Source organism: Felis catus, chromosome B3 (genome assembly GCF_018350175.1).
Source record: "Felis catus isolate Fca126 chromosome B3, F.catus_Fca126_mat1.0, whole genome shotgun sequence".
NCBI classification, from domain to species: Eukaryota; Metazoa; Chordata; class Mammalia; order Carnivora; family Felidae; genus Felis; species Felis catus.
In genome coordinates, this window is record NC_058373.1 from 136,354,582 (window position 1) to 136,381,951 (window position 27,370).

Sequence of the window (27,370 nt, forward strand, 5' to 3'; positions counted from 1 at the left end):
AACTTTTTCAGAGTCACATGGCTAGTACGTGGCAGAGCAAACTCAGGTCTGAATCATAATAAAGTCCACATTCTTAACTATTGAGTGTATACACTGCTTCCAATCCAGAGTAAAGGTTCTTCCTCTAAAAGGGACCAAGAAGAAAGCACAGGAGCTGAGAAATGAGATGGTTTTGCTAAGTGTGGACTCACATCTTCTCTGATAAAAATTCCCAGTTGTCTTCTGGATAGGCCTTTTCTGTTGGTCCTATCCCTGCTCAGGGTGTGGCATGTAGGAGGCACTCAACAGATGAGAGTTGAATGAATTAATAGAATGGTTGAGTGAAGCATGGCTTTTAAGTTTCATGGGTGGGGGGATGGGCTAAATGGGTGATGGGCATTAAGGAGGGCATTTGTTGGGATGAGCACTGTGTGTTATATGTGAGTGATGAATCACTGAGTTCTACTCTTGAAACCAATAGTACACTGTATGTTAACTAACTTGAATTTAAATAAATAAATTTTAAAAGAGGAGCGGGGGGGAATGGTAAGCAGGCTCATATACTAGAGAAATGGAAGCTCAATCCATTCCAACTTTGATTTTTTAAGATTCTGTGTTCCACTCATATTCCAAGATGACAAGATGAGTTTACTTCCTTTCAGAACCACAGAATATAGCATTGAAAGGGAATTAGAAAACCGTATTGTGTATTCTACAATGTAGCTTTGGAAGTATGATTCTCTTGATAGAAACTACAGACATTGAAAAAAGAAACATTGGTTTGAGAGCATTTGGATCAAGTGGTTATTAGGGAATGCATCTAAAAACTAATAACATACATTTAATTTAGATTTCTGAACTAAAATTCAAGAGAGATTCTACAAGTAGAAGTTCCTTTTCTGTATTTTATTTCTACCAGACTTGCAATGAAAAAAGATTTTAGTTGGAGTATTCTACATTATATTATCCTATATTACATTATACGTGTGGATTGAGGAGGTTACCTCGTTTTACTGACTTTGCTTAGTGTAGCTGCTTTGAAGTAGCTTAGATGTTTACATCTGACTTACCTTTTCTCCCCTCTCTACCCCAGGGTCTGTGTCTTTGTCTTGATTTCCAGTTTGATACTGTGGTTAAAGATCGACCCACAATACTGAGCAAGCTTTTACTCCTGCATTTTCTTAAGCAAGATATTCCTGCTTTGAGCTGGGAGTTCTTTGTCAACAGATTTGAGACACTTTCTTTGGAAGCTCAGCTACATTTGGATTGTAACAAAGAATTTCCTTTTCCTACAAGTAAGCAAAAGAAGAGCTTGCCTTAAACAGTCACAGTAACTGTTCTTGTACCTGCTAGAAAAGCAGACAATACTATGCCTGTAACTGAATTTCCCATTATGAAGGATACCCTGACTTCATGAACTCAGCTTATCAAATATTTATTGAGTAACTCTTTAGTAATCCATAGGTTAACCATTTTCTGGCATTCCAACCTCAAAACTCTTCTCATTTCCTTGAGGACCTATGATAACCATTTCTGATGGTGTGTTTCTTAAATATTATTCAGTCATCACGCAATGTTTGTGAACAGTTTTGTGAGATATATTTACACTTTGCAAATTCACTCTTACATGCTTATTAATCAGTTAGTTACCTACAGCTCTAAATAGATGGGAAAAGTTGGTCACTCAACCATTTATCCAGTGATAATAAAAATTAGACAATGCAATCTTACAGTCTAAACAGAAAAATCATAGGTGAGAGGTGCTTGGGTGGCTCAGTCGACTGAATGTCTGACTCTTGATTTTTGGCTCAGGTCATGACCCAGGGTCGTGGGATTGAGCCCTGTGTCCAGCTCTGCACTGAGCATGGAGCTTGCTTAAGAGTCTCTCTCTCTTCCCTTCTGCCTCTCTGCCCCTCCCCCCTACTTGCATACTCCCTCTCTAAAATAAAATTTTTTTAAAATTAAAAATAAGAAAAAGGGAAAATCATAGGCAATAGTCATGATAGGCAATAGCGATGACTTTTTTTTTTTGAGAGCGAGAGTGCTGGGAAGGGGCAGAGGAAGAGGGAGAGAGAGAATCCCAAGCAGACTCCATGCCCAGTGCAGAGTCAGATGCAGGGTTCCATCTCATGACCGTGAGATCATGATCTGAGCAGAAATCAGGGGTTGGATGCTTAACCGACTGAGCCACCCAGGTGCCTCTATAGTGATGACTTTTTATATAAGACCCACCACAGAAAGAGAGATGAATGATTCATGTATCCATGAAAGATGTATTTTAATCTTGAAAATATACACAGATGGATTGTTTCAAACTAGTTGTGCTACGTAGCCTGTTAAAGAAAATAACATCTGATTCCTTTTGCACAGCTATCACTGCTGTAAGGACCAATGTCGCTAATCTCAGTGATGCGGCATTGTGGAAGATCAAGAGGGCTCGTTTTGCGAGGAACCGCCAGAAGAGTGTGCGTTCTCTGAGAGACAGCGTGAAGGGGCCTGTGGAATCCAAGAGGGCCCTCTCCCTCCCTGAGACCTTGACCTCCAAAATTCGTTGAGTATCTTCTTCCATCCTTCCTTGAAATCTGTTTAATGTCTTTCTCAGGCTGCCTTGTCTTGTCGCATGTTCACAGAGAGTAGCATATTTAGCAAACTGAGCTCCTTCAGCAGTTTTGGGCTTCAGATTCTCTAGAGGGTCACCCCAGGGATGTCAGTGCTATGGGGGGCTTTTTCCAGTTTGTGGGTGAAGCAAAGCCCTGGTCCAGCAGTAGATTGTTTTGAAATGTAGACGGCAACAAATCCACTGAGGCCTGGCCAGAAACGCAGAAGCCCCATTTGCTCCTAAGTCCTATGATACGAAGGTGTGCACGACCAACCTTGTAACCAAAGAGCTTCCCTAAGGAGACGTAGACAGGTCAGACCCATGGCAGCGGAGGAGGCAGAGTAGAAATTTGGTGTACATTTGCTTTTCATGCATGATGGAGACAGTCAAACAAGCTCCCAGACAAACCAAAAATAAGGGTTGCTTTTGAAAAGGAAGAACCAGGCTGAGGAGAAGTTGAATTTCTGCACAACTTCACCAGATAATTTATACATAAAAAGAAGCTTCATCGCCAACTTAAAAAAAAGACCACATATACTTGTTTTCTAAAGGTCTTTCTTTATATTGCACTTTGAAAGAGAACAAAAGTTTCCCTAAATTACCAAATGACTAAATGACCACTAATGATTAGCAATGGCTCGTGAATGACGAATAATTAAAAATTCATAACTAAATCACCATACCAGTGAATGGGCACATTTAAATACGTTACTAACTTGTAAAATTTTTTAAATGATTTAATTTTTAAACAACTGCTGTGATATCCATAACACAACCCCATAAGACATATTTCTTATCCTGTCAGAAGTGGAAAGGTTTGCTTTTTTCATTGGCATTTATCAGAAGACAGCCTTATATAGCATAATCATTTTGAATCATAAATATGATTTGATTTTATTTATTGCATTTTTCTCTAATTTATGACAAGCTATAGAAATGTGGTTTTGCGAAGTTTGGAAGGAGTCAATGAAAGCCCTTTAAGCCATCAATAGCTCAGTTTTTCAGGGAGCAGAGATAATAGCAGGTGGCCATTTAGGAATAACCTGTATTAGTGCTAGGGTACAGGGAAGACTGAATCAGATCCTAGAAACTGATATCTAAATTAAATAAATGACAATTTCTATGAATTTCTCAGTTCTCTTATAACTTAACTCGTCACTTTGGGGATATAAAGTTCGTTTATTGTTCTTTCTTGTTAACTGACTCCACATAACAATTTTGAAGATTAAGAGTTGAAGTAACATTCAAGGATGTTCTTGAGATTCACATAAAACCACAAAGCTTTTGTGACTCAAACATCTCTTGTGCGACATTAATTACAAATGGGACAACGAAACTTAAACATGCCCCTCCTATCCAGTGAGTTAGCGCTGAGTGTATTTTCTAGGCTCAAGTTGTTTTTAATGCTTATTTAAATAGAGTTGTTGTTGATTTTTAAGCTATGAGGTTGACCAGGCATGAGCAGTCTGCTCCAGCTCTCGGTGGGACACCCGAACAGACACCAGGTAGGTACTTCTGCCGTGGAAGGGCTGTGTGCAAGTGTCCATACCCCAGGTGCACAAGGTAAAGAATGCAGTGCCTGTAACTGGACCAGAGTGCTAGATTTAGGGTTTGCAAACTGGAAGGGTCTTACCCCAGAGGCTCAAGCATTTGAGCCCCTGACATAGCAGTTCTGTCTCTCTTAATATGGGTGGATGACTTTTTGATCCCATTCACTTTTGGTCCAGTAAGAGGTATCACATTACCTGAATATGCACTTTTTTCCCAGAGAGCCGTTATGACTAGAAGTATACATTCTACTTATATTTGTATGTGTATTTACACATAGAAATATTATGTTCATCTATACCTGCTATAGGAAAAAACATACATTTCATTTACATTTTAAAAGGTTATACATTGGAGCCACCATCACTCACCCATCCCCCGTAGCCATCCTTGATTATTTGCGACTCTACGCGCATTTCTGTGTCTCTGAGGAAGGAGGATTTCAACTATTTGGAAGACCATAGGATCATATTCAACTTGGTTCAGTGTAACTACCATTTGATGTCCCTTGAGAGATTACAGTTCATCATGAAGGATCCTAAGGATTGAGGGGGCACTGGCAAGGCTGGGACAGATCAAATGTTGTCTGTACAAATGCCACAGTGCATTGGGAGGGTTATGAAGGGTCTGAATACCTGCTTTTTTGTCAAAAACAAACTTGGTAATTACCACCCATTTATCATGCTGTAGAACATTTGGTTTTTCATCTAAGAATAGTTTTAAGATAAACTCTTCAGAATGGCCTCAAAAGGAAAATTTCAAGTAAGGAGGCTTTTCAAGACCGTGTATGCTAAGTGTTATAAAAAATGATGCCAGAAGGAGAGGCAGCTAGGGGTGGAGTGGGGGGGAAGAGAGAACCCCAAAGATTATGAATGCCAATGACAGGTGTTGGCCGGAGTGTATTTTCTCTTAAAATTGATGAGAAAGAAGGATCAGCAAGCCCTTGGCTGAGGCCCCCTACCTTGGTTTTTGCATTGCTCATGCCTTCAGCTGTACTGGGATTTAAAAAAGAATAAAAGTAACAACCTCTGACCCTTAGCTTCATTACCAATGTGGAATCCATCCAGTTTCCCTACAATGAGATCTTTTTGAGATGAGTCTTAATGCAATTTCATAAGTTATCTTTTATTTTACCCCATCTTTTCTTTTTGTCATAAGTCTTAGTTGAATTAATTATTCAATTAAAGTCTCTATTATTATTATTACCCATTTTCACAATCCAACCAAAAGACTCCTCTCACTTCTCTTTGGGGAAATGTATACATATGTTTCTTGAAGTTAAAAAAAAAAAGCCTTCAGGGGCACCTGGGTGGCTCATTCGGTTGGGCATCCCACTCTTGATTTCAGCTCAGGTCATGACCTCAAGGTTCGTGAGATGGAGCTCCTCATCGGGCTCTGCACTGACAGTGCAGAGCCCCCTTGGGATTCTCTCTCTCCCTCTCTCTCTGCACCTCCCCCTCTCTTTCTCTCAAAATAAATAAATAAACATTAAAAAAAAAAAGCCTTCAGGCCTTTAATTGTCCCACCAAAAGTGACCAGATAGAAATGGGGCAGATAACAGCGTTGTTTATATTAAATATAAAGGTAAAGCTCCTGGAAAGGTAATTTACACAACACCACCGTAATAAAAACTTGTTTAGATTTGGAAACAACTGGCTTAGCTTAAGAGGCCATTTCAAACTAGTTTTTCATTTTTGCATTATTGTTTACTAGACAGTATATTTTTTTACCTTGGGAGCAAAGACATCCCAGGATAATCATAAGATTCTACAGGATGGTTTAAGATAGTAATTAAATGGAAACTGAAGAACTTGTTACTTGCGGAACATACTTTTGTTCCGTCCAAGTCTTGAGCTTCTCTGTGCAAGACCTCTTATTGACTGGGCCTGAAATATAGCATATGCCCTTTAATTATGCAGCAAGACTTATTTTAATTGCTGTTTAGGCTGAGCTTTTTGGCATTGGATTTGTAACTAATGGCTTTTTTATCTTAGCTTTTACATATTACATATGGCAAATTTTGCATCAGAAATACACTTGTATAGAAGGTGTACTTCACAAGGCTAGTGAAGAGCTTCATTCCTTTATGACGTTTATGAGTCAAATCAAAGACCTTTGCTCATAAATGAAATTCCCAGGAAATTATAGCTGGAAAATTAGAGGTATGTTAACATTCTCATTTTACAGAAGAGGAACCTGAAGTTCCCAGAAAGGAACACGTTTCACAAGCTGTTGGTGACAGATCTGGGTCTCAAGCCCAGGCGTCTTGATCTCTGGTGCAAGGCATGCATGGTAACTGCCAACTGGAGCTCAGCACCTTTATTTAATCCTAACTGATGAAATACTCAGTTTCACCTGCTAATCTGAAATTGGTATAATTATAATTATTTATAAGGTATATTTTCACTGATTCTGTGAATACCAGGAATTACCTTTGGTGATTCAGAATACCTGTTGAATATTAATTGAATATAATATAACAGTTTGATAGGTTGTAACAGCCTACCAGTGAAAAACTAGTATCCACCCCATGTGGTCACGGGGAGCTTAATTATAACCTGTTCCTCATCCCCCAGAATAAAGAATTAAATAATGATAGGTATATAATAATAAGAATAACATTTCATATATGTATAGTACCTCTTTATCTACTAAGAGGGTTTTTAATATGAATAATCTAATTTTGATTTCACAATTCTGGATATGTATAAAGTATTATTATTATTATTAATTTTGCTTTACATGTAGATACGAAAACTGAGGTCCTCAGAGATTAAGTAATTCTGCTTAGATAATTTGCTCAAGATCACATATAACTAACTAGTTGGAGACTAATGCTTGAGTTCAAGAGACTTGATTTGCTTTCTCTCCACTATAACTACCTCTTGATGCATTGATGTTAGGGTGTTCCTGCCCTGTACCACATAGAGACTAGTCTGGTTATGGAGCTAACCTGGGCATTCATTTCTGCTACAGTGTGCCTTAAGGTCATGAGCATCCACACCAAAAGAACTTCCCATTTAGGATCCCCAGATTGATCTAGAAGTATCCTAATCCCTAAAGCAACATGGGTACTCTCATTTCTACTCCAGCCTGCAGAGAGATCTTGAGATCTCTTGGTCTGAATTTGTATCAACAAGAGATGGTGTCCAATGCTACGTAGCATTGGTAAAACTCTCTTGTATGGGCCTCTCCTGCCCCCCCCCCCCCCCGCCCCGTTAGTGTCCCAGCCTAAAACTCCAAATTACTTCTTTGGAAGTAATTTGGAAGGGCTCTCTCTTTTCTTTCCAGAGGTGGTTAATAACTCACATCTTCACTAACTTGCAAAATGCCTGTTGATCATTAAGATCCAGTAACTCAAAGAGAACAGTTATTTTTATAGGAATGCCCTGTTTGAAATAATCATTTTGGGAAATGATAGTTTCTATTGAACAAACATTTATTGGCCACCTGCAATACTAGGAAATATGAAGAATGCAAAGACACATCAGAAATTTTTATATTCTCAACTTGCTTATAGTCAAGTAAGGGAGATAAAGGATGAACATAAGTAAGCTCTCTTCCAGAGTGAATGTGACAGTGCTACAGGTTGGTTCACATCAGGTACAGCAGGAGGAGACTTGGGGGGCAACAGCCAGGTCTTGACTGGTGGATAGGGTGGGAAGGCATGGATGTGAGATAGGAAGAGGCAAAGGCAAGGATGGGGAGCACATGACAATATGGAGTTAGTCACTGGCCCCAGCTTTACAGCCCTTTTGTGTCTGTGCACACACACAACAGAACTGTGAATGAAGCTTTAAGTTGGGTTGATGGGCCAGGGAGATCGATGAGGTGGTGTCATTAGAACTATCAACATAATACACACGCATTTATAGTGCTTGATCATTGGTTTCTCTGAACAAATGCAGAGCAAGCTCATGGAAGTGTGCTTCCTTCCTCTACCTAATTGTCACTTGTTGGCTTGACAGGGGGGTCAGTGAATCCACTTACACAGAGGAATATTCCCTATTTCCCTAGCCACTTCCTTGCTGTTTGCGGACCTCATCAGTTTTTTTCCTATATAGAAGAAGTATTTATTAGAGATATTTATTTGAATTCAGTGTACTTAGACACTTAGGAATAATAAGCATCTAGTATATGTCAGAACCTGCCCCATATTCTGTGAGTGGTATAAAAATGGGTAAGACATAGCACTCACCTTCAAGGAGCCTTTGTTTCCATAAAGGAAATAGGCAAATGAGTAAATAAAAAGTTCTGCCTTATCAAAAAGAATAAAATCTTGCCATTTGCAACTATGTGGCTGGAACTAGGGGGTATTATGCTAAGAGAAATTAGTCAGTCAGAGAAAGACAAATATCATATGACTTCACTCATATGAGAACTTTAAGACACAGAAGAGATGAACATAAGGGAAGGGAAGCAAAAATAATATAAAAACAGGGAGGGGGACAAAACAGACTCTTAAATAGAACAAACAGAGGGTTACTGGAGGGGATGTGGGAGAGGGGATGGGCTAAATGGGTAAGGGGCATTAAGGAATCAACTCCTGAAATCATTGTTGCACTGTATGCTAACTAATTTGGATGTAAATTAAAAAAAAAAAAAAGTTCTGCCTTGCAGTTTGCCACATGAGAGTTAGGAAATGATAATGGAAATTTCCCCCCATTCTTCTCTCCCATCTTCCCTCTTCTCTTGTCTTTGGGGATTTATAGAATTTAGGGATCACACCCTAAATTCTGAGAGGCTGAGAGGAGGGTGGGGATATGTAGTAAGAATGGCTTCTGAGATTCATAGGATGAGATTGGCTGGGGTTGGGGGTGCTGGGAGAGTATATCACCCTGAGCAAAGATACAAAGGTGGGAAAGTATTGGCTATGTTCTGAGATCCACGTGTAGCCCAGCTTGTAAGAATGTTGACCATTTGGGGTGGAGTAATAGGAGATAAGTCTGGAAAAGCAGATCCTGATCCTGCCTGGTTTCAAATCATCAAATAAATAAAATTATATTACACTTTGGAGTTTCAATCAGTTGTGCCACTCTGTGGACAGATTATGATGGAAACAGTCCATGATAAATTTATGGTAGGAGTAACTCTGCCTCACGATTATAAAGATACTTACATTTTTCTTTAGAGAAATGGTAAAAGCAAAAATTCAACACGTTAAATCTCCATAGTTAAAAACAGATACAGGAATTTCATAGACTATGATTCAAAACTAGAATTCCAAAGTGTTTTAATTGTCACATCTTAGAGAAAATATCATAGTCCTTCAGTTTTAAAATGGAAATTTCATACCCTTTGTAGATAACTGAGCCAGTAATACTGTCCTTATCAATAAAGAAAACTCCAGCTTTTCTAAGCTCATTTTTCTTAGGGATTTGATTAAGGAAACTTTTTTTTTTTTTTTTTTTATGGAGAGTGTCCCAGTGACAAACTTATGCTGTTGTAAAGAAAGATAATAGACACAGCATAGACTTGCAAAGCCCACACTAGAGGAGTGAATTTTGGATTGAAAGATTTTTTTTTTCCACTTTATGCGAAAGGTTTCATCAACTATTTCTTGTTTTTTTTTTTTTTTCAGTACATTTAATGGTTAAAGATCACTTGTTATTGCTTATTCAGGGGAAGCAAAGAAAGAGCAGCAAACTTAAAGCTAAAACACTGAAGATCAATGAAGATATATTTCAAATGGAAATAGGGCATTCGTGAAGTGGTACTTAATCGTTAGGAAAATACGATTTGACCAGAAAGGTTAGGTTACATACTTTTTGAACGAACGTCTACTTACAATGGGAAGGATTTTGAAATATTTAAAAGATGAAGTCTGATGATTTGTTTTCTAGACCTGAACTAGGATGGAATGATATGAGGAGCCAGTGTCTTAGTTCAGCCTTGTTTGGAATCCCCTTACTTCTGTACTGAGGTCCCTGGATACTCAGGGCCATAAACAAAGAGCGACTCCTTCGCAAACGCTCCTTCGTTCCATTTTTAACACGGGGATTTTGGAGTCTAGCCAGTCCGAACTTGGAGGTGGCTGCACAGGACAGTGATACAAAGTCCCTTAAATTTTGCCCCCACCCCCCACCCCCAGCTGAAATAAATTGAGGAATGGAGCTATATTGTAACAGCCATCACTTGCTGTTACAATAACATTGAACCCTGCAGGGGGCCTACATTCTCACACTTGTGACATTCTTGGCCTGATCTTGCCCAAAGCAATAATTCCTTCTAGTTGTAAAGTAATAGTCTGGAGAAGAGAAAAAAAAAAATCAAGATTAAATATTTTTCAATGCCAGAAAGATGGTTCTCTAAACTTTTCCTATTTTGTTTTATGAGGATTTACATAGGTATTGCTTTTGGTCTGATCTTCTATTTCAGACATTTAATTTAATTGTAATATACAGCAATGTTTCACATTTCTGGCCTCGTGGTAAAATAGGGTGTTCCACATAAATGACTTATTTTTTCCTGATGGCTGATGTGTGCCTCATAAATAATGGTGTTAGCAAATTATTGATCACTGTTATGGATGCATATAGAACACTGTAATAAACAGTCCTTAGGTTTTATAGGAATAGTTTTTGGTGAAACCTTCTCTAAAGTACATTGCACGCATTTACTCTTCATACACAGACTCTATGAGATAGAAAATGTTAATGTCCTAGGGTCCTATTGACGTTTGTCGGGTGGTTTCTCCTAAATGAGAGGCTCTTAGACTTAGTTGACAATGTTGCTGTTCACCCACTGCCAATGACCCCTTCTCAGTATATCACTCTTGAACAGACAAACATTATTCTGAGCATTTGGGGAAAACTAGACAGCCAAGCTTGTTACCTCACATGTACTTCTAAACTAGTAAATTCTGAAGTTGACATTACTTTCATGCCACTGCTCTAGGGAGGTGTTTGGCCTTGAGACAGCTGGTTTCCTCAGTCCCCAGAAGTAGTATTTCCTCTTTCTCGTTTCTCTTGGGTGTGTCCTGAAAGATTGAGACTTGGCCAAATTAGTTGAGGCGTTAATGGATATAAATTACTACCTACCTCCTCTTTGTAGCCTTCATCCCACAATTATACCGGATATAATCAAGGTCTGGTTTATAATGGTTTGTAACCAAAGCCTGTCATTGTTTAGCAGAACTTTTCTGGCAGAATGAGAGACGAGAGTGCTGGTGTGTGTCACCTAAGCCACCAGGCAAAAACCTTGTTTTCAACTGAGAAATTCTGATGTTGCCTGTCAAAGAAAGGGCACGAATTCAAACCCCAAATAACCCTTGAATAAGGCCCCAAACAAATATAGAAGAGCTAATCTCACTCTTCCTTCACCAAAAGTCCCAAACCAAGCCAGATCAGAAGAGGCAGAAAAACAAGTGGAGACAGGGTATAATTTTTGACTTTGAAAAATAACAGAGACAAAGTCAGTGTCAGGGAGCTGCTCAGATACAATTATTTGTTAGGTTAAGAGTAAGTCAAGGACTGAGGTATTTTTTCTTTCCATGTAAACTCTCAGCTCACCTTCATGTGATACTTTTCTGTTTTCAAAAGCTCATGCTTCTTTCTTTCTGTCTGTCCCCTCCCTTATATGTTTCTCATTACATATAGCAGGGACTATAATTTACTATTTATAACTTTGACTATATCCTTCAAAGAGCACACACTGCTAATATCTCAGGATTTGGAAAAGAAAACTTTACTCCCCCACCCCACCCCCTGCCACCCCAACCAGCTGATTGATGAACATATCTGAATTGAGATAATAGTTTAAACAAAATAACTCGGTGGATGTTTTTGTGCTCAGTGGATTTTAGGATATTATTTTTGTGGTTATCTTTATGTGCTTATTTTACAAAGCTGGAAGAGAAACTTATCTTTATCATTGAAGATAAAACTTTGCCCAGAGACTTAAAAAATTGCTAAATGCAAAGCTTATTTAGGTATTTTTATTGCTGTTCAAAGATAACCGTGCTTTCTAGTACCTTATTTTTATTTCTATTCCCTTATTACTCCCAAATTACTTGGTCGTGGATGGACACAGTAACATCCACCCCTGGACTAATGCTTTGCTCGGTAGCCATAGTTTGCCTTTAAATTTGTCCAGAACAGACCCTTTCAATATTTAGTGGAAGCAGCTAGAATGGTGCTTTATCGACACCATTTAGTGTGATTTTAGTGTGAACTTCCCTGTGAGGGAGCCACTCACTGATGGCCTTTCTTGCACTGACAGGACAACAGTCTCCTGAGAATGACAACACCATCAAGGACTTGCTCCCCGAAGATGCTGGGATCGACCACCAGACAGTTCACCAGCTGATCACAGTGCTCATGAAGTTCATGGCCAAGGACGAGAGCAGTGCCGAGTCAGACATCAGCAGTGCGAAGGCCTTCAACACAGTCAAGCGGCACCTGTACGTCTTACTCGGCTATGACCAACAGGAAGGTTGCTTCATGATCGCACCTCAAAAAATGCGCCTGTCAACTTGCTTTAATGCGTTTATTGCAGGAATTGCCCAAGTAAGTGTAAGCTTTCGGGAGCCCTGTTGTTGGGGTTTTAGGAGAAGCAAGTCATTAAGTTCCATTTGGCCAACATTGGTTTTGTGTAAAGGTTTACACAAGTCACTTTCTCAGGTAGGGGTGTGTAGAAAGGAGTATGAGATGAGTAAGACTTACAGGGAGTATAGAATTTTGGGGTGGGGGCAGGAGTGAAACATACCTAACATAAAATTTACCATTTTAGCCACTTTTAAGTATATAATTCAGTGGCATTAAGTGTAATTGCATTGTTATGTAACCACTATCTATCTCTAGAACTTCTTCATTGTCCTAAACTGAAACTCTACCCATTAAACAGTAAGGGAGTGTAGAATTTTTGTTTCTGGGTTTTTAAAAATCTCGTATCTTTTTTGGCTTCAAGTGGAGAATTGAGTTAATCATACGACTTACTCCATGTTACATTATCATCACTGGCTTTTTCCGTGTTGTCTGTTACTGCTCACTGCCGAATTTTACACCATGGTGTACATTTACCATGCTTTAACTATCCAGTCCCCCCGTGATGGATAGTCATTCCCCCAGTGATGGACACTCATATTGCTCCCATCTACTCACCACTCCATACAGCTCAGCAGTGAACATCCTGCACACGTATCTTATCCACCCCTGTGAGAATTCCTTTCAGATACGGATAGAGGGCAGAATTAATGTTATTATTGGGTATATGTATGCCTAATTTGACCAGTGCTACAAATCTCACTCTCCAGAACCAATCTGCAACGGGTGTCGAACATGGGGCTAGAGAGAAATTGATATGAATTTCAACTCTGCCACTGTTCTTAACTGTTATGGCCTTAGGCATCCCCTGCTTCTTTGCTCATTAGTAACATATTTTTGTTTTTGAAAGATTAGAGACACCGTATTGCAAAGCCTTTAATCAGTGCCTGTCTCATGGTAGGAGCTCAGTGATGGTAGCTTTTATCAATTAGTTCAAATAGATTGTAATATAATGAACACAGATAAGCAAATTGGCAGCAATATGTATGTAGTTGTTTTTTGCTGATCCTGGTAACTAGACGGATCAGCACGAATACTCAGTTGTTTATGATGAAGGGATCCTCCATTTCAGGTACAGACTCCCCTCCCTTCCTCTTTTCTTCCCTCACTACTCTCTTTTTAAAAAAAAAAAAATTTTTTTAAGTTTATTTTGAAAGTGAGAGAGCACAGGCAGGGGAGGGGCAGAGAGAAGGAGAGACAGAATCCCAAGCAGGCTCTGCACTGTCAGTGCAGAGCCCGATACAGGGCTCAAACTCATGAACCCTGAGATCATGACCTCAGCTGAGATCAAGGGTTGGACGCTTAATGGACTGTGCCACCCTGGCACCCCCTACTCTCTTTCTATATTTATATTATGCATATTTATTTTAATAAAGCAAAAGATTAAATACAAATCTCCAGGAAACCCATGACAAAATAAGTCACTAACATTTTGGTGTATACTGCTGGCTCCAAATTTATATACATTCATATATACATATATACATGTATATGTATGTGCACACATATTTTCTACAATAATGGGATCATATTATACATGTGGATAAATATATGTAACCTCTTTTAAACTTTATTATGAAGTCGATATCATGTAAATAAATTTGTATCATATCCCATTTCATGGCTACATAGTGTTGTCATACAAACAATCTTTCACTTAACTAATCTCGTATTATTGACTATGGAGGTTATTTTCAAATTTGGAGTGACTATAAGGCTGGATATCTTTATGTATACATCTTGCAACAGTTGTCTGATTTTTTTCCTTAAGATTTATTTAAATCTGTATTGGGGGCTGTGAGTACTTTTTCTTACTTCTGAATAGATATTGCTAACTTGCTCTCCTGAAAGGCTGTGTTGAATAATACTCTTGCCAGTGACATCTGAGAATGCCTGTTTTCCCCAGTGATTACCAATAGTGGGTGTTTTAATTGATTCTAGTTTAATTCTAGTTAATAGTTTAATAGGACATTTTAATAGATAAAATTTTATTTTTAATTCATAATTTAGTGGATACATTAAACAATTAGATAATTAAGTGGATTCAAATGATTTTAATTTGCAAGTTTTTAATTTCTTGTGGGGTTTAACATTTCCCCTTCTTTGTTCATTGGCCATTACTGTTAATATTTTGTGAAATGCCTTTTAAATATTTTGCCTATTGTTCTGATGGTTCAAATTTTCCTTTAGGCTTGCGAACGTTCTTTACAGCTTTCCTTCAGTTACTAGTATTCTTCCTCTTTCAGGTTATGGACTATAACATTAATTTGGGCAAACACCTTCTCCCCTTGGTGGTTCAGGTGCTCAAATACTGCTCTTGTCCTCAGCTACGGCATTATTTCCAACAGCCACCTCGTTGTTCCCTCTGGTCCCTAAAACCTCACATCCGGCAGATGTGGTTGAAGGCCTTGCTTGTCATCCTTTACAAGGTGAGTGGCTGTCGTCACTCCTTTTTAGGGTGCAATGATTCTCTTAGAGAGGAGAACACTGAAGAGATCTAATTTGAGAATTTTGTAGGAGAGTAATTTGACCTTCAGAGAAAGAATCATGATGTACAATTAGTGTTGAGAAGTCAAAATCCATGGGAATAGAAATAGAAATAGAGACCAGGCCAGTGGAGGTGCTATAAATGTCAAAAACAAAAAATAACAAATTGTAGGCTACTGAGATCAACAATCTCTGTTTATGGTCAGAATCTCAGATTTTATCTTTGTTTTAATTATTATGTCAGAAAACAAAGAAAATATTTAAAATTGCGTTCATGCCAGAGAATTTCCTTGAAAGGAATTGTAACTGTGAACTGGCACGCATTGCCGTCTGTGGTTTGTACAAGTAGAAGGGAATGTGATCCCTTGTCAAAATAAGACCATAATAAAAACTTAACGGTTTTGCTTTTCTGTATATTTCTTTTTATCACCCCGAGAAATACTGAGAAAAACATCTAGCAAGATCAAGTGGAAAAAGTTACCCTTCAAAATAACTGTTTATATTTTTCTCCTTCCATTTTATTGAGCAGTATCCATACCGAGACTGTGATATCAGCAAGGTCCTGCTGCATCTGATTCACATAACAGTCAATACACTCAATGCACAGTATCATAGCTGCAAGCCCCATGCCACGGCAGGACCTTTGTACAGTGACAACAGTAACATAAGCAGATACAGCGAAAAAGAAAAAGGTACTTTACCTGTCTCAATTCTACCCCAAACTTAGCTTGAATATGTAATACATTTCTGGACAATGTTTTTCTTAGGAGATAGTGGAACGCCCCCTGGTATCATTCTGGAATCAAAAAACCGCCTACTGCTTCGTTAACGTTCCAACTTTCCTATGAATGTTGCTGCTTTAATTTTTTTTAAACGAGCATTCCAGAGAAATAACTGATATGCTTTTAAAGCCCATTTCATGAGAAATGTGTTGTAAAAAAAAAAAATTGTCGGCAGTTTGGTTAAGTAGCCTTTGTAAGCCTTTTCCTGTGCGTTGGAAGCATCTTGTTTTGGGCTGTGAAATACATCTTGGTCAGCACTCCGTGGAACCATGAGCCATAATCTTGTCGTCTCTAGTTTCCTCCTGAACTTTGTGCTCACAGATTTGAATGGAATCTAAATTCGCTCAATTGCTTCTTCCTAGCCTCCTTGTTCAGTACGAATTGATTTACGGCAACTGAAATGCAATTTTTGCTGCGTGGGTTTAAATTATTTCCAGTATCAACACTTTTTATATTGATAGCTTTTCTGCAAAGAAGGCAGTAGAATGAAACTTTAGATAGAGTAAAATCCCAGCCTGGATGTTTTCAGATGAGAGATGAAGAACCAAGGTGTATGTCTTTAGTGCAAGTCACAAGGTGTCTAGACTTGTGAAAGGTGACATCATCTAATCTAATCCTGGGAGAAGGCCAAGCACCCCATGACCCTTTGTGTAGATTCTGACTTGTTAGGACTGCTCTGGAAATACCTCACTAGGATGGACTGGACCAGTGTTCATTTATTGCTAAAAGGTCCAAGAATCTAGGTTGGCCGTAGACGGGAACTGTGAGACCGAAGTTCTTTAAGTTCTGGTAGCACTCCAATCCTTCCTGAAGAATATCTTGTCTACCAGCTTCGGTCCTAGCTTCTGGAAAATTGGATAGACTCAATTAAACTACAGAGGTCCTCAATCTGGGCTCAGCATTTGGGCCAGTCTCAGATGAGCCTTTCTGAATGGGAGGAGCCATCTTGAAGTCCTTCCATCTCTCATTCAGTATGTTTTGAGAATTATTTCAAAATTATCTAACGGAAGTCACATAACTATTTCCTTGAAAACTGTATTTTTCGAAAGGGAATATATTTTTTAAAGGATGTAAAGAAATAGAACAGATCATTGTGTGGCATCTCCCCAGAAACGTGGGGATCTGATAGGCTTTGTCTTCTTTGCAGACGTTTTGTATCATTTTGATCATTAACAGTTATTATTTGACCCAAAGAGATTAGTATGATTATCTATCATCTGCTGCTTCAAATTTCATTTAGTGGTAGAGTCTTGTGTCTTAGGACAGGATTAATCCTTAAAATTTGGCTCTCTCTTGTACTCCCCGAATGCTCAAGAAATCTTAAATCGCTATAATACACCCGAGCCTTATTTTGTCATATGGGTAGACATAAAAATAGGCCAAGTACTATGATTTCAGTGATATTCACCTTGACTAGTAGGTTAATTATGTTTATTGTGGTATTAAATGCATTTTTGTAGTGTTTTGTTTTGTTTTGTTTTGTTTTGCTGCTTTGTATAGGGCTTTGGCTTTTCCAAAAGATGAAAGAAGAAAATTTATCAACTGAACTTTGTGGGTTGCAACATGGAAAGCCTTTCCTCATTAATATGTTTTTGGGTTTATCTTTGGTTTAAAGTAGCTAAATAGGGATAAAAGAGTACCAGAAATAATCTTGCTAGGCACTCTAAGTGACAGGTTTGTTTACGGAGCCTCAGGATCATCGGCGTCAAAGAGGCTTTCTAGGATTCATAACAGTTACACATGGCAAACTCCCCAGAGAAGGGTCTTACTTTAATAGGGGGGAATGTTATTTTCTGTTTTCTTTTTCCTTTGTTTACTCTTTCAGTCCATAATCATTTGTGGAGCTTTTGAAATGACCAGTGGCTTCTCTAAGCTTTTTCTGTGTGTCGTGTGTCTCATTACCAAATGTAGAGTACAGTATTTTGCATTCACAAAGTATAAGGTGCATGTACTGTTAGGCTGTGTCTATGCCAGTTCTCAAATCCCAGGAAGGCATATGTTTTTGGAAAGGGCAAGACCTACTCATTGTGTCGAATTCTCTTTTGCCAAATTAGCCTGAAAATTCACCCAAAGCAGGCATGTTCAAGGAGTGTCACAGATTCCCGAAATGTATGCGTTATCCGATTTTAAGAGCATTGGAAAAGTGTCCCCACGAAGGCCCTACTGGAATATTGAGATGCCTCTCTTGAAAGTGCTGCCAGTTGTCACATGGGAAATGAGAGCCACCTTGTAACAGGTTGCTCTGTCAACATTTGGATAATTTGACATCTGGATGAAATACCAAGCTGTGGCCAGAACTTGAGCTGGTGTAGAAACCACCTCAGACTTTGTTCCCTCATGCTTTCATTGAAATGCTTGTGTAGACACAGCCTAAGAGAGAATAACCTCCTAAGTGTAATTTTGACTTTCTCTCCCCAATTAGAAGAAGATAGTGTTTTTGATGAATCTGATATTCATGATACACCTACTGGACCCTGCAATAAAGAGTCTCAAACTTTTTTTGCAAGATTGAAAAGAATAGGCGGCAGCAAAATGGTGAAATATCAGCCGGTTGAGATGAATGTTCAGAGAAGTATGAATTTTTTCCTCTTAGTAATTTTATGCAGAAATGTTGTACTCTACCGTTTGTTTGGGGTGAAATCTTACTTTTATTATGTTACTACACATTTTAATACCGTTGATTTTATATATATGTATGCACAAACAGTATATATATATATGCACTTATATATATACGTGACTGGATGGATACATCATTAACGTCATGATCGTCTTAGAGGGCCATTGCTTGATTTGATTTGTTGCAAAATGTTTGCTTCTCTTCCACACAATTTGAATACAGTTTCCTAGATCTGCCTCAGCCAAAAGCGATTCCCCTCTCCTGTGCACAAATGAATAGAGCTGAGGAATTATCCTGAAGCCTGATTTTGGAAATAAGATCTTAAACTGCCATTTCGGGTTCTTTCATTCCAGAGTTTTTCTGGTTTTCAAAATTAGAATTGAACTTTATAAAAACTTGGCCAGAAAGTCAGTTTTACCTCCTATTGGAGCCGGGATTGTGGTTATGATTTATGCCAATTGTGTGCCCAAGTATGAGGGGGAAAAATGGTGACGTCTCCAAGTAAAATAGTACTAGCTTTTTCTGTTTTAATCAGGTGAAATAGAACTGGCCGAATATAGAGAAACGGGTGCATTACAAGACAGCATTCTGCACTGTGTGAGAGAAGAAAGCATTCAGAAAAAAAAGCTGCGCTCTTTAAAACAAAAATCTCTTGATATAGGGAATGCAGACTCCCTCTTGTTTACATTAGACGAGCACCGGAGGAAGTCCTGCATAGACCGGTGTGACCTAGATAAGCCTCCCGTCCATGCCGCTTACATCATGCAAAGACATGACCACGGACGTCCCAGACAGAATTCTGCTACTCGGCCCGACGACCCCGAACCACCCGAGAACCCCGCAATGGAAAGTTTCCAGGAAGCTCGCAGGCCCGTGATACCCGAAGTTCGGTTAAACTGCATGGAGACGTTTGAGGTCAAGGTTGATTCTCCTGTAAAGCCTGCTCCTAAAGAGGATTTAGATCTGATAGATTTGTCCTCCGATTCAACATCTGGGCCTGAGAAACGCTCGGTGCTCTCAACGTCTGACAGCGACTCCCTTGTGTTTGAGCCCCTTCCCCCTCTCCGAATAGTAGAGAGCGATGAAGAAGAGGAGACCACGGGCCCGGGAAGTGAGGGGGCCTCTGCTAAGAAGGCCACCTCCTCTCCCTCAGTCCCCAGCCCCCGCTCTGTCCCCAGCCTCAGCACGCCTCCCCTTGTGCAAGTGAGCGTGGAGGATTGTTCCAAAGACTTTTCTTCCAAGGACTCAGGAAACAACCAGTCAGCAGGTGCCACGGACTCGGCGCTCATAGCTCTGGAGGACCCCGCGGACTCCGCAGAATTATCAAAGCTGGGGGAGCCACAGGACTTTCCCTGTGGCAGCCCGCTGACGCTGAAGCAGAAACGAGACCTCCTTCAGAAGTCATATGCTGTCCCTGAGGTGTCACTGGACGATAGCCCAGAGCCCAGCATCCAGGAGGAGAAGCCCAGTGGGCCGATGCCAAGTTCAGGGGTAAAAACCGTCCTCCTCAAAGTCCCCGAGGATGCTGAGAACCCAGTGGAAAGTGAGAAGGGGGAAGCCAGTGCCGAATCGGATACAGAACAGAATCCGGAGAGGAAGACCGAAGAGGAGGGCGCTGAGGAGTCCGAATTCAAGATCCAGATTGTTCCCAGGCAGAGAAAACAGAGGAAGATCGCTGTCAGTGCCATCCAGAGAGAGTACCTGGACATTTCCTTCAACATTCTAGACAAGCTGGGAGAACAGAAAGATCCAGGTAAGCGCCTCTCTCTCTTTTCTCCCAGCCTTGTGTTCGATCGGGTCTGTGCCTCTTTCTTGTTAGGGTCTCTCACTGACTAGGCATCGAAGTCTCAATCTTATAATGTCAGGGAGTGACATTATAATTGCTTCAGAATCATTCCGAATGCCTCCTGCTTACTAGAGTGTGTTGGATTCAGATGTGGTTCTGTTGGCTCCATCAGTGTTTCTGTGTTTGTTGTTTCTAAAGCTTTACAGTCAATTCTTGGCCTCCTTGGCAAGAAGAGGCAATAAATAGTTAACTCATATCAAGATATCCCAAATATCATCGCAGCCTTCCTTCCAAACAGAAAAAGTCATTAATTTGAACTCTGTTTGCTCTCTTTGTTTTCCTATATTTCAGCCAGCTTTGACATGTAGTCCAAAGAAGGAGCAAACATGAAGGGCTACAGAAAAGCAAAGAGCGTTTGGGAATGGTTAAGAATTTGACTGTAATCACGTAGGGTCCACAGCGGGTTGCATCTTCTAACCAAACGTCAGTAGTCTGGTGGGCATTGTGTGTCCTCAGGAACCGAAAAACCCAGCTTACAACCCAGACCCTAGTTCATGGGCACCAGTTCATGGTGAAGTTGTCACAGCACTTGGATTTCCTGCCTCAGGTGTCATTTCTCACATTTCCTTGGATGCACTGTTTTTAAGGAAGAGAATTTGAAAAGGTGGCCAGCCAATCGTCCACCTCATCCTAAAACACAGTCTTCTGCAGTGTTACCAGAATGCTGATCACAACACTTTGTGTCTCAGCTCAGATAATAAATAAATAAATAAATAAACAAACAAACAAACAAATAAAATAAAGAATGTGGCTTGTTAGAAAAAATGAAATTGGCCAGGGATGATTATTGTAGTAGATTCATAGCATGTGGATCGCTGAGAACTGGCAAAGATCTTGGAAAGTTGTAGTGGAAAACCTGTCCTTTTCTGTACAAGGAGACACTCTGAGGAAGTCATGTGCCCAGTCCTACAGATAGGCAGTAGCAGTGCCAGAACCATTGCCCTGATTCTAGTCCTTCCTCTCCACTGCTCCACACAAAATCAGCTCCTAAGACAAGGTGTTCAGATCTTTTATTCACCCCGGTCATTTCCTGAGATTTCCAGCTGCTCTCTACCTCCTAGGACAGAGCTGTGTACCTTGAAATGGGTCTGTAAAAATCTGTTGAATGAACATGAGTATATTTGGAAAGGGTCATGGGAAGACCCTTTCCAGGTAGCAGGAAGAATAAGATCCTGGTAATAACAAGAACGTTTAAGAAGGTTTCTAGGGAAACTGGTAAACCTTTTGATTGTTTGGAGCCAGGAAAATTGCTACATATAGATGAAGGAAAACATTGACCTGGAGACTATAGACTTTTATAGGGTAGGTATATAAGAAGCCATATAAAGTCTATAGGGAGGATATATAAGAAACTAAGTCCACAGAGTGGGTGTGTATGATATATAGGTTGTAGTGTGTGTGTGTGTGTGTGTGTGTGTGTGTGTGTGTGTGTGTGTGTTGCCTCCTTTATTCATTCTATGTCAGACTGTTCCCCAGGCTACCTGGGGGGAGATTGGTTTCATATTAATACATTTGTTATCAGAACAAGAGGAAAGCACCTGACAATTATGGTAATATGTCTCCAAAATGTTTCTAAGATATGCAGTACTGTCACAGTTTTATATCTGTATAGCATCCCACCTCCCACAGACACACAGATCTGGAAGCTGGAAGCAGGCCTGTGTTCTCAGAGGAAGACACAGGCTTCCCCAGACCTTCTTGCCTCTGTCAGCTGGAGTAAAGGGAGGCTCCTAGTCCTTCCAAACTCAGAGCCTTACCACTGCTGATTGCCTTGAACCACCAGGTCAAGGCATCGAGCACTTTGTCTCATGCATGTGAGTCCCTGCAGGAAGGCCCAGGTTGCCCTTCTAATTTCCAGAAGGCTCTGCACATCTCCTGTTCTGAACCTTTGTCCCAACTTACGCTAACTACTGAAATCCTTCCCTTGTCCTTCATGAGCAAAATGTCACATATGCTCTCTCCTCTGACGGCTCCCTTCACGCCCTAGTCCAGAGGAAACCCAGCTCTGCCTGAGGACACAGTTTTCCTCACTGCCTTGTGCCCTTGGGCTTGGGTCAGGGGTAAGCACCTTCCTTGTTCATCACTGCCCCTTTCAGACCATTCCCACCTTACTTCTGAAAACACCCAGCTCTGAACTTCATCATATTACTGACCCCTGATTTTTTTTTTTTTTAATCTGGTGACAGTTTCACTCCTGGTTCTTTTTTCACTCTTTTCTAAACTGTTTCTGCCTTAATTCTTAGTGATTCCAATATTAGAGTAGATGACTCTTCTGAGGCTCTGGCTTCTTAGTTCCTTGAATTTGTCTGCCCTAGTGACTGGTTTTTAACCTCCACCCCAGTTCAGCTATTCATTCCCATGGTCACGTCACAGACCTTGTTTTTGCCAAAAAGTGCAGCCTTTCCATGTCATTCTCATGTCTCCTGTTCTCTGATTTCTATTTCCCTCTCTCTGGACGATGCTGTGTCAGTCCTACTGTCTTTCACGTCCCTCCCATACTTCACGTCTCCTCTCCTCTTCCTTACTCAGGTCAATCAGTGTAACCCTCCCCGGTGCTGCATCCTCCCTGGCCTTTGCTTTTTCAGGCTTGCTTGGCTAAACACAACCTTGTCAGATCCACCTTTCCACCTACCAGCATCTGTAGGTGCAGTAGGTACAGATAGGTATTGGATGAGTGTGACTGGAGAAAAACACATACCAATAGTGGCTGGTCTCATTTCAGATTCATGACTCCAGACCTCAACTGGCTCTTTAAACTACCTGGCAATCATACCATATTTCTGTGGCCCACTCACATTTCCATTCTCCTAAGCGACTGTGTCCTGGCTACTTGTGTTTCCAAACTTTCGATTACTCTTCCTGTTTGACAGAATCAGAAGAAATGTCCACAGCCTCCTGCTACCGCCTCTGCCTGCCTTCCAGTGTCTGCACTTGTACACCTGGCCTTTCTGGCTTGGGCTATAGGTGAACTGTCTGGTTACTGTTTAAAGGCAGCCTTTCCACATGTGGACAAGATTCCACTTCTCTCACCTACTCAAGGACATAGGCCTAGAAATTCTCCTTTCTTTCTCCCTCCTTAGTCTTTTCTTCCTAAGGTATTCTTCACGTGAGCATATGAACATAATCTTGTTTTTCTCTCTTACAAAAAAAGCTCTTGATCCCAGTTCTCCCAATTATTATCTCATTTTGCTCCTCCCCTTTTAGCAAAATGTTTTAAAGAGTTGCCTATACTCTAATCATTATCTCCAGTTTTCTCCCATTCTTCTCTCTTTTATTTTTGAGGTTTATTTATTTATTTTTGAGAGAGAGGGCACCAGTGGGAAAGGGGTAGAGAGAGAGAGAATCCCAAGCAGGCTCCACACTCTGTATGGAGCCCAATGTAGGGCTTGATCTCATGACCCTGGGATCATGACCTGAGCTGAAATCAAGAGTTGGACGCTTAACTGACTGAGCCATCTAGATACCCCTCACTCTTCTTTTTTTTTCTAAAGAATTAATCATTCCTATGAAGTTTCATCCCCAGTGGTTCACTCAAACATCACTTGACAAGGTCACCAGTGGTAAGTTCTAAGCTCTTACCCGCCTCTCCCCATTTTACTTGGCTTCTCCGATACCATACTCTCTTTATTTTCTGCTTGTTCAGTGGTCAGTCCTTGTCAAACTCTTTTGTGGTTTCTTCCTTATCTCCCTAATAAGGGAGTGCCCTACAGTCTCAGTCCTCTGTTTACACCCACTCTTCTGGGTGATCTCATCTAGTTTTATGATTTTACGTATTGTCTGTATGCTGAGAGAACTCCATCAGTTGCCAGTTGCTGGAAGAATGCTGTGTAACAAGCATAAAATCTCTGCAACATCTAGCGATAATAATGGGTACTTATTAAATTGGACAGTCTATTGGTTACTGTGGATTGGCTAATCTAGGCTGAGCTGAGCTGGGTGGCCAACCTCCTCCTGGGAGTCTTGGAGCTCAGGAGTATCCTCTCATGATGATGGCAGAGGCACAAGACAGCAAGCCTAATTGCACAGGTGCTTTTCAAGCCTTTGGTCATGCTATGCCTGCAAACATTTCATTAGCCAAAACAAATCACCTGGCCAAACCCCGAATCAGGAGGGAAATATACCCTGCCTCTTATGAGAGAGGAACTTGTAAGTCACATGACAAAGGACATGGCTTCAGGGAGGAGTGAAGAATTGGCGCCATATCTATCAAGTATTACACGGGATGTACTCATAATAAAAAATTAGCTGTTGGTTATCTGAAATTAAATTTTAACTGGGCATCCTCTATTTTGTCTGGGCACCTTAATCCACCTTCAGAATATACCCAGAATTTGGTCCCTTCTTATCATCTCCCCTTCTTCCACTTGGCCCTGAGCCACCAACTCCTCTCACCTGGGTCAGTGGTGGTAGCTTCCTAACTGATCCCCTACCTTCTACCCTTATTGTCTTCATATCTTCTCAACACAGCAGGTGGAGCAAGCCTTTAAAACATGAGATTATACCATTCCTCTGATTATAACCCTCCAGTGGCTCCCCATTTCCTCCGTAGTAAAAGCTTAGGTCCTTTATATTCCTGAAGTGCTGTGTGGTCTTGATTCTCATTAGCTCTCTGACTTCATTTTGTGCTTCTGTCACCACATTGCTTCTACCCAGCTGCAGTGACTGCCTGCCATTTCTTTGTTTAAAACTTATATTCAAGTTTGTTAACATACAGTATAGTCTTGGCTTCAGGAGTAAAACCCAGTGATTCGTGTCTTACATATGACACCCAGTGCTCATCCTGAAGAGTGTCCTCCTTAATGCCCATCACGCATTTAACCCATCCCCCCACAGGAAGCCTCAGTTTGTTCTCTGTATGTAAGAGTCTCTTATGGTTTTCCTCCTCTGTTTTTATCTTATTTTTCCTTCGCTTCTCCTATGCTCATCTGTTGAGTTTCTCAAATTCCACATATGAGTGAAATCATATGGTATCTTTCTCTGACTTATTTCGCTTAGCCTAACACCCTCCAGTTCCATCCATGTCCTGCAAATCCTCCTGCCATTTCTTGAGCCCTCCCTGCATAGCTTCACCTGAGGGTCTTTACAACTGGCTGTTCCCTCAGCCTGAAACAGCCTTCCCCACCTGTCTGCCCAGCTCACTCTCTCACTTCTTTTGATCCTTTGATCAAACACCAGGCTCCCAATGAGGCCTGGACCACACCCCACCTTTCCACCCCTGTCTGGCATCTTGGAATCCCTTCTTCTCTGGTTCTCTTCTACAGAGAATTACTCTTCTAACTTAAAATTTACTTTTATGTGTATTAATTATTGTCTGTTTCTCCCCGCTAAAATGAAAGTTCCCAAAGGCAAGGATTCTTGCCTGGTTTGTTTACTGATTGTATATCAAGTGCCTAACAGCTTTGGCAAATGTTTGATGATTGAACAGATGGTTATGCCATTTTCTATACATCACTATAAAAACTGGATAAAAATATAAAGGGGCACCTGGGTGGCTCACTGGGCTAAGTGTCCAACTTTAGCTCAGATCATGATCTTGCAGCTTGTGAGTTCGAGCCCTGTGTCAGGCTCTGTGATGACAGCTCAAAGCCTGGAGCCTGCTTTGGATTCTGTGTCTCCCCCTCTCTCTCTCTGCCCCTCCCTGCTCATGCTCTGTGCCTCTCTCCTTCAAAAATAAACATTGAAACAATTTTTTTAAACTGAATAAAATATTTTAAGCTAAGTGTATAGGTCTATTCAAATGTTTGTCGTATGTCTTAAACTGTATACAAATGGAAGGTTTTGTAAAATGATTTAAGATTGAGCAAAAATTGCCTGGCGTATGAAATCTTTGTACAGTAGCAATTATTAACAACTACCTTACAGTAAAGAAATTACATTTCTTTAAAATTAGAGATACACCAAAGATTTCAATAAGCACAGCAAAACTCTAAAAGTCTCAATGGTCTTTCAAAGAATTCTCGAAAATGAACTTTAAGCTTTCTTGTTCTATATTATTGGTAGGATTATTGTGCCGTGGTAGCAGGCATACGTAAAACAGAGGCAGATGAGGGTGAAGAGAGGTGATTGTGTATGTATGTATGTATGTATGTATTTATTTATTTAATTTATTTATTATTTTTTGATTGTGCATGTTTTTCACTAGAGGTTTGGGGACAATACCTAAGAGAAAAGTAATAACCTAATGTCTAATATCTTAGTGACTAAGGTAATTTAAAACAGGTAGTCATTTTGTGCATAATTACTCAAGAGGGTGCAGGAAACACTGTAACAATTATACTTATTTTTTTTAATCAAGAAATTACTAATCTGGCAATCATATCTATTCAGAAAGACCTCTGAGAGTCAAAAAGCGGATGTTCTAGCATCAGTGCTTGAAAATTTTCCTCCCAGGATCTCACCCAGGATCAATTTTACTTTCATTCCCTACAAGTTTAGTGATCATCTAATGATAGACTCGCATCTGCATACTTCAGATGTACATATGGATGAGTGTATGGTGACTTACCCTGGACAAGAGAAAAATTGACAATATAAAAAGAATGGGACCGAATCACCGTGAAGCTTGAGAACTTGAAGCCATGTAGGAGGGGCGCCCCCAGGTGATAGCACGGAACATTCATGGAAGCCTATAGGGTAACACCAGGCTGCTCACTCTTCAGTAGATAGTGTTGCTTTAAGGTGGCAGAGACGTTTGTAAAGAATTTTAGGGGGTTTGCTATGATAAACTATCAAGTTTTAAAGGATCATCTTTACCTAGAATAATGTGGAACAGCTTGTTTCCCATTACTGATAGATTGAGAAGACAATAGTATACGCAGAAGATATTTCCTCTTAGATACGTTTGTCAAACAGAAGGAGCACATGATACGGTCTGTTTCTTGCACAACGAATAAAATAGAAAACCTGAGTTAATACTGTTTATTCCAAGTTAGATACAATCTCTGCTCTGCAATACTTACAGCTTAG

At 40.2% G+C, this 27,370-nt stretch overlaps 1 protein-coding gene across 32 annotated transcripts in view; it reads left to right on the plus strand.

The window, feature by feature from the left end:
- UNC79 (unc-79 homolog, NALCN channel complex subunit) overlaps nucleotides 1-27,370 on the plus strand; it is a 320,681-nt gene that overhangs the window by 209,454 nt on the left and 83,857 nt on the right. For 24 of the 32 annotated variants that reach the window (XM_045060452.1, XM_045060454.1, XM_045060457.1 and 21 more), the window contains 8 exons: nucleotides 1,073-1,274; nucleotides 2,350-2,529; nucleotides 4,018-4,083; nucleotides 12,347-12,633; nucleotides 14,916-15,098; nucleotides 15,686-15,848; nucleotides 18,361-18,510; nucleotides 19,094-20,311. In XM_045060452.1, coding sequence (XP_044916387.1) covers nucleotides 1,073-1,274; nucleotides 2,350-2,529; nucleotides 4,018-4,083; nucleotides 12,347-12,633; nucleotides 14,916-15,098; nucleotides 15,686-15,848; nucleotides 18,361-18,510; nucleotides 19,094-20,311 — 2,449 coding nt within the window. The remainder of the gene's footprint in view (nucleotides 1-1,072; nucleotides 1,275-2,349; nucleotides 2,530-4,017; nucleotides 4,084-12,346; nucleotides 12,634-14,915; nucleotides 15,099-15,685; nucleotides 15,849-18,360; nucleotides 18,511-19,093; nucleotides 20,312-27,370) is intronic. The other 8 variants (XM_045060436.1, XM_019833555.3, XM_045060447.1 and 5 more) reach the window with 6 other exon arrangements.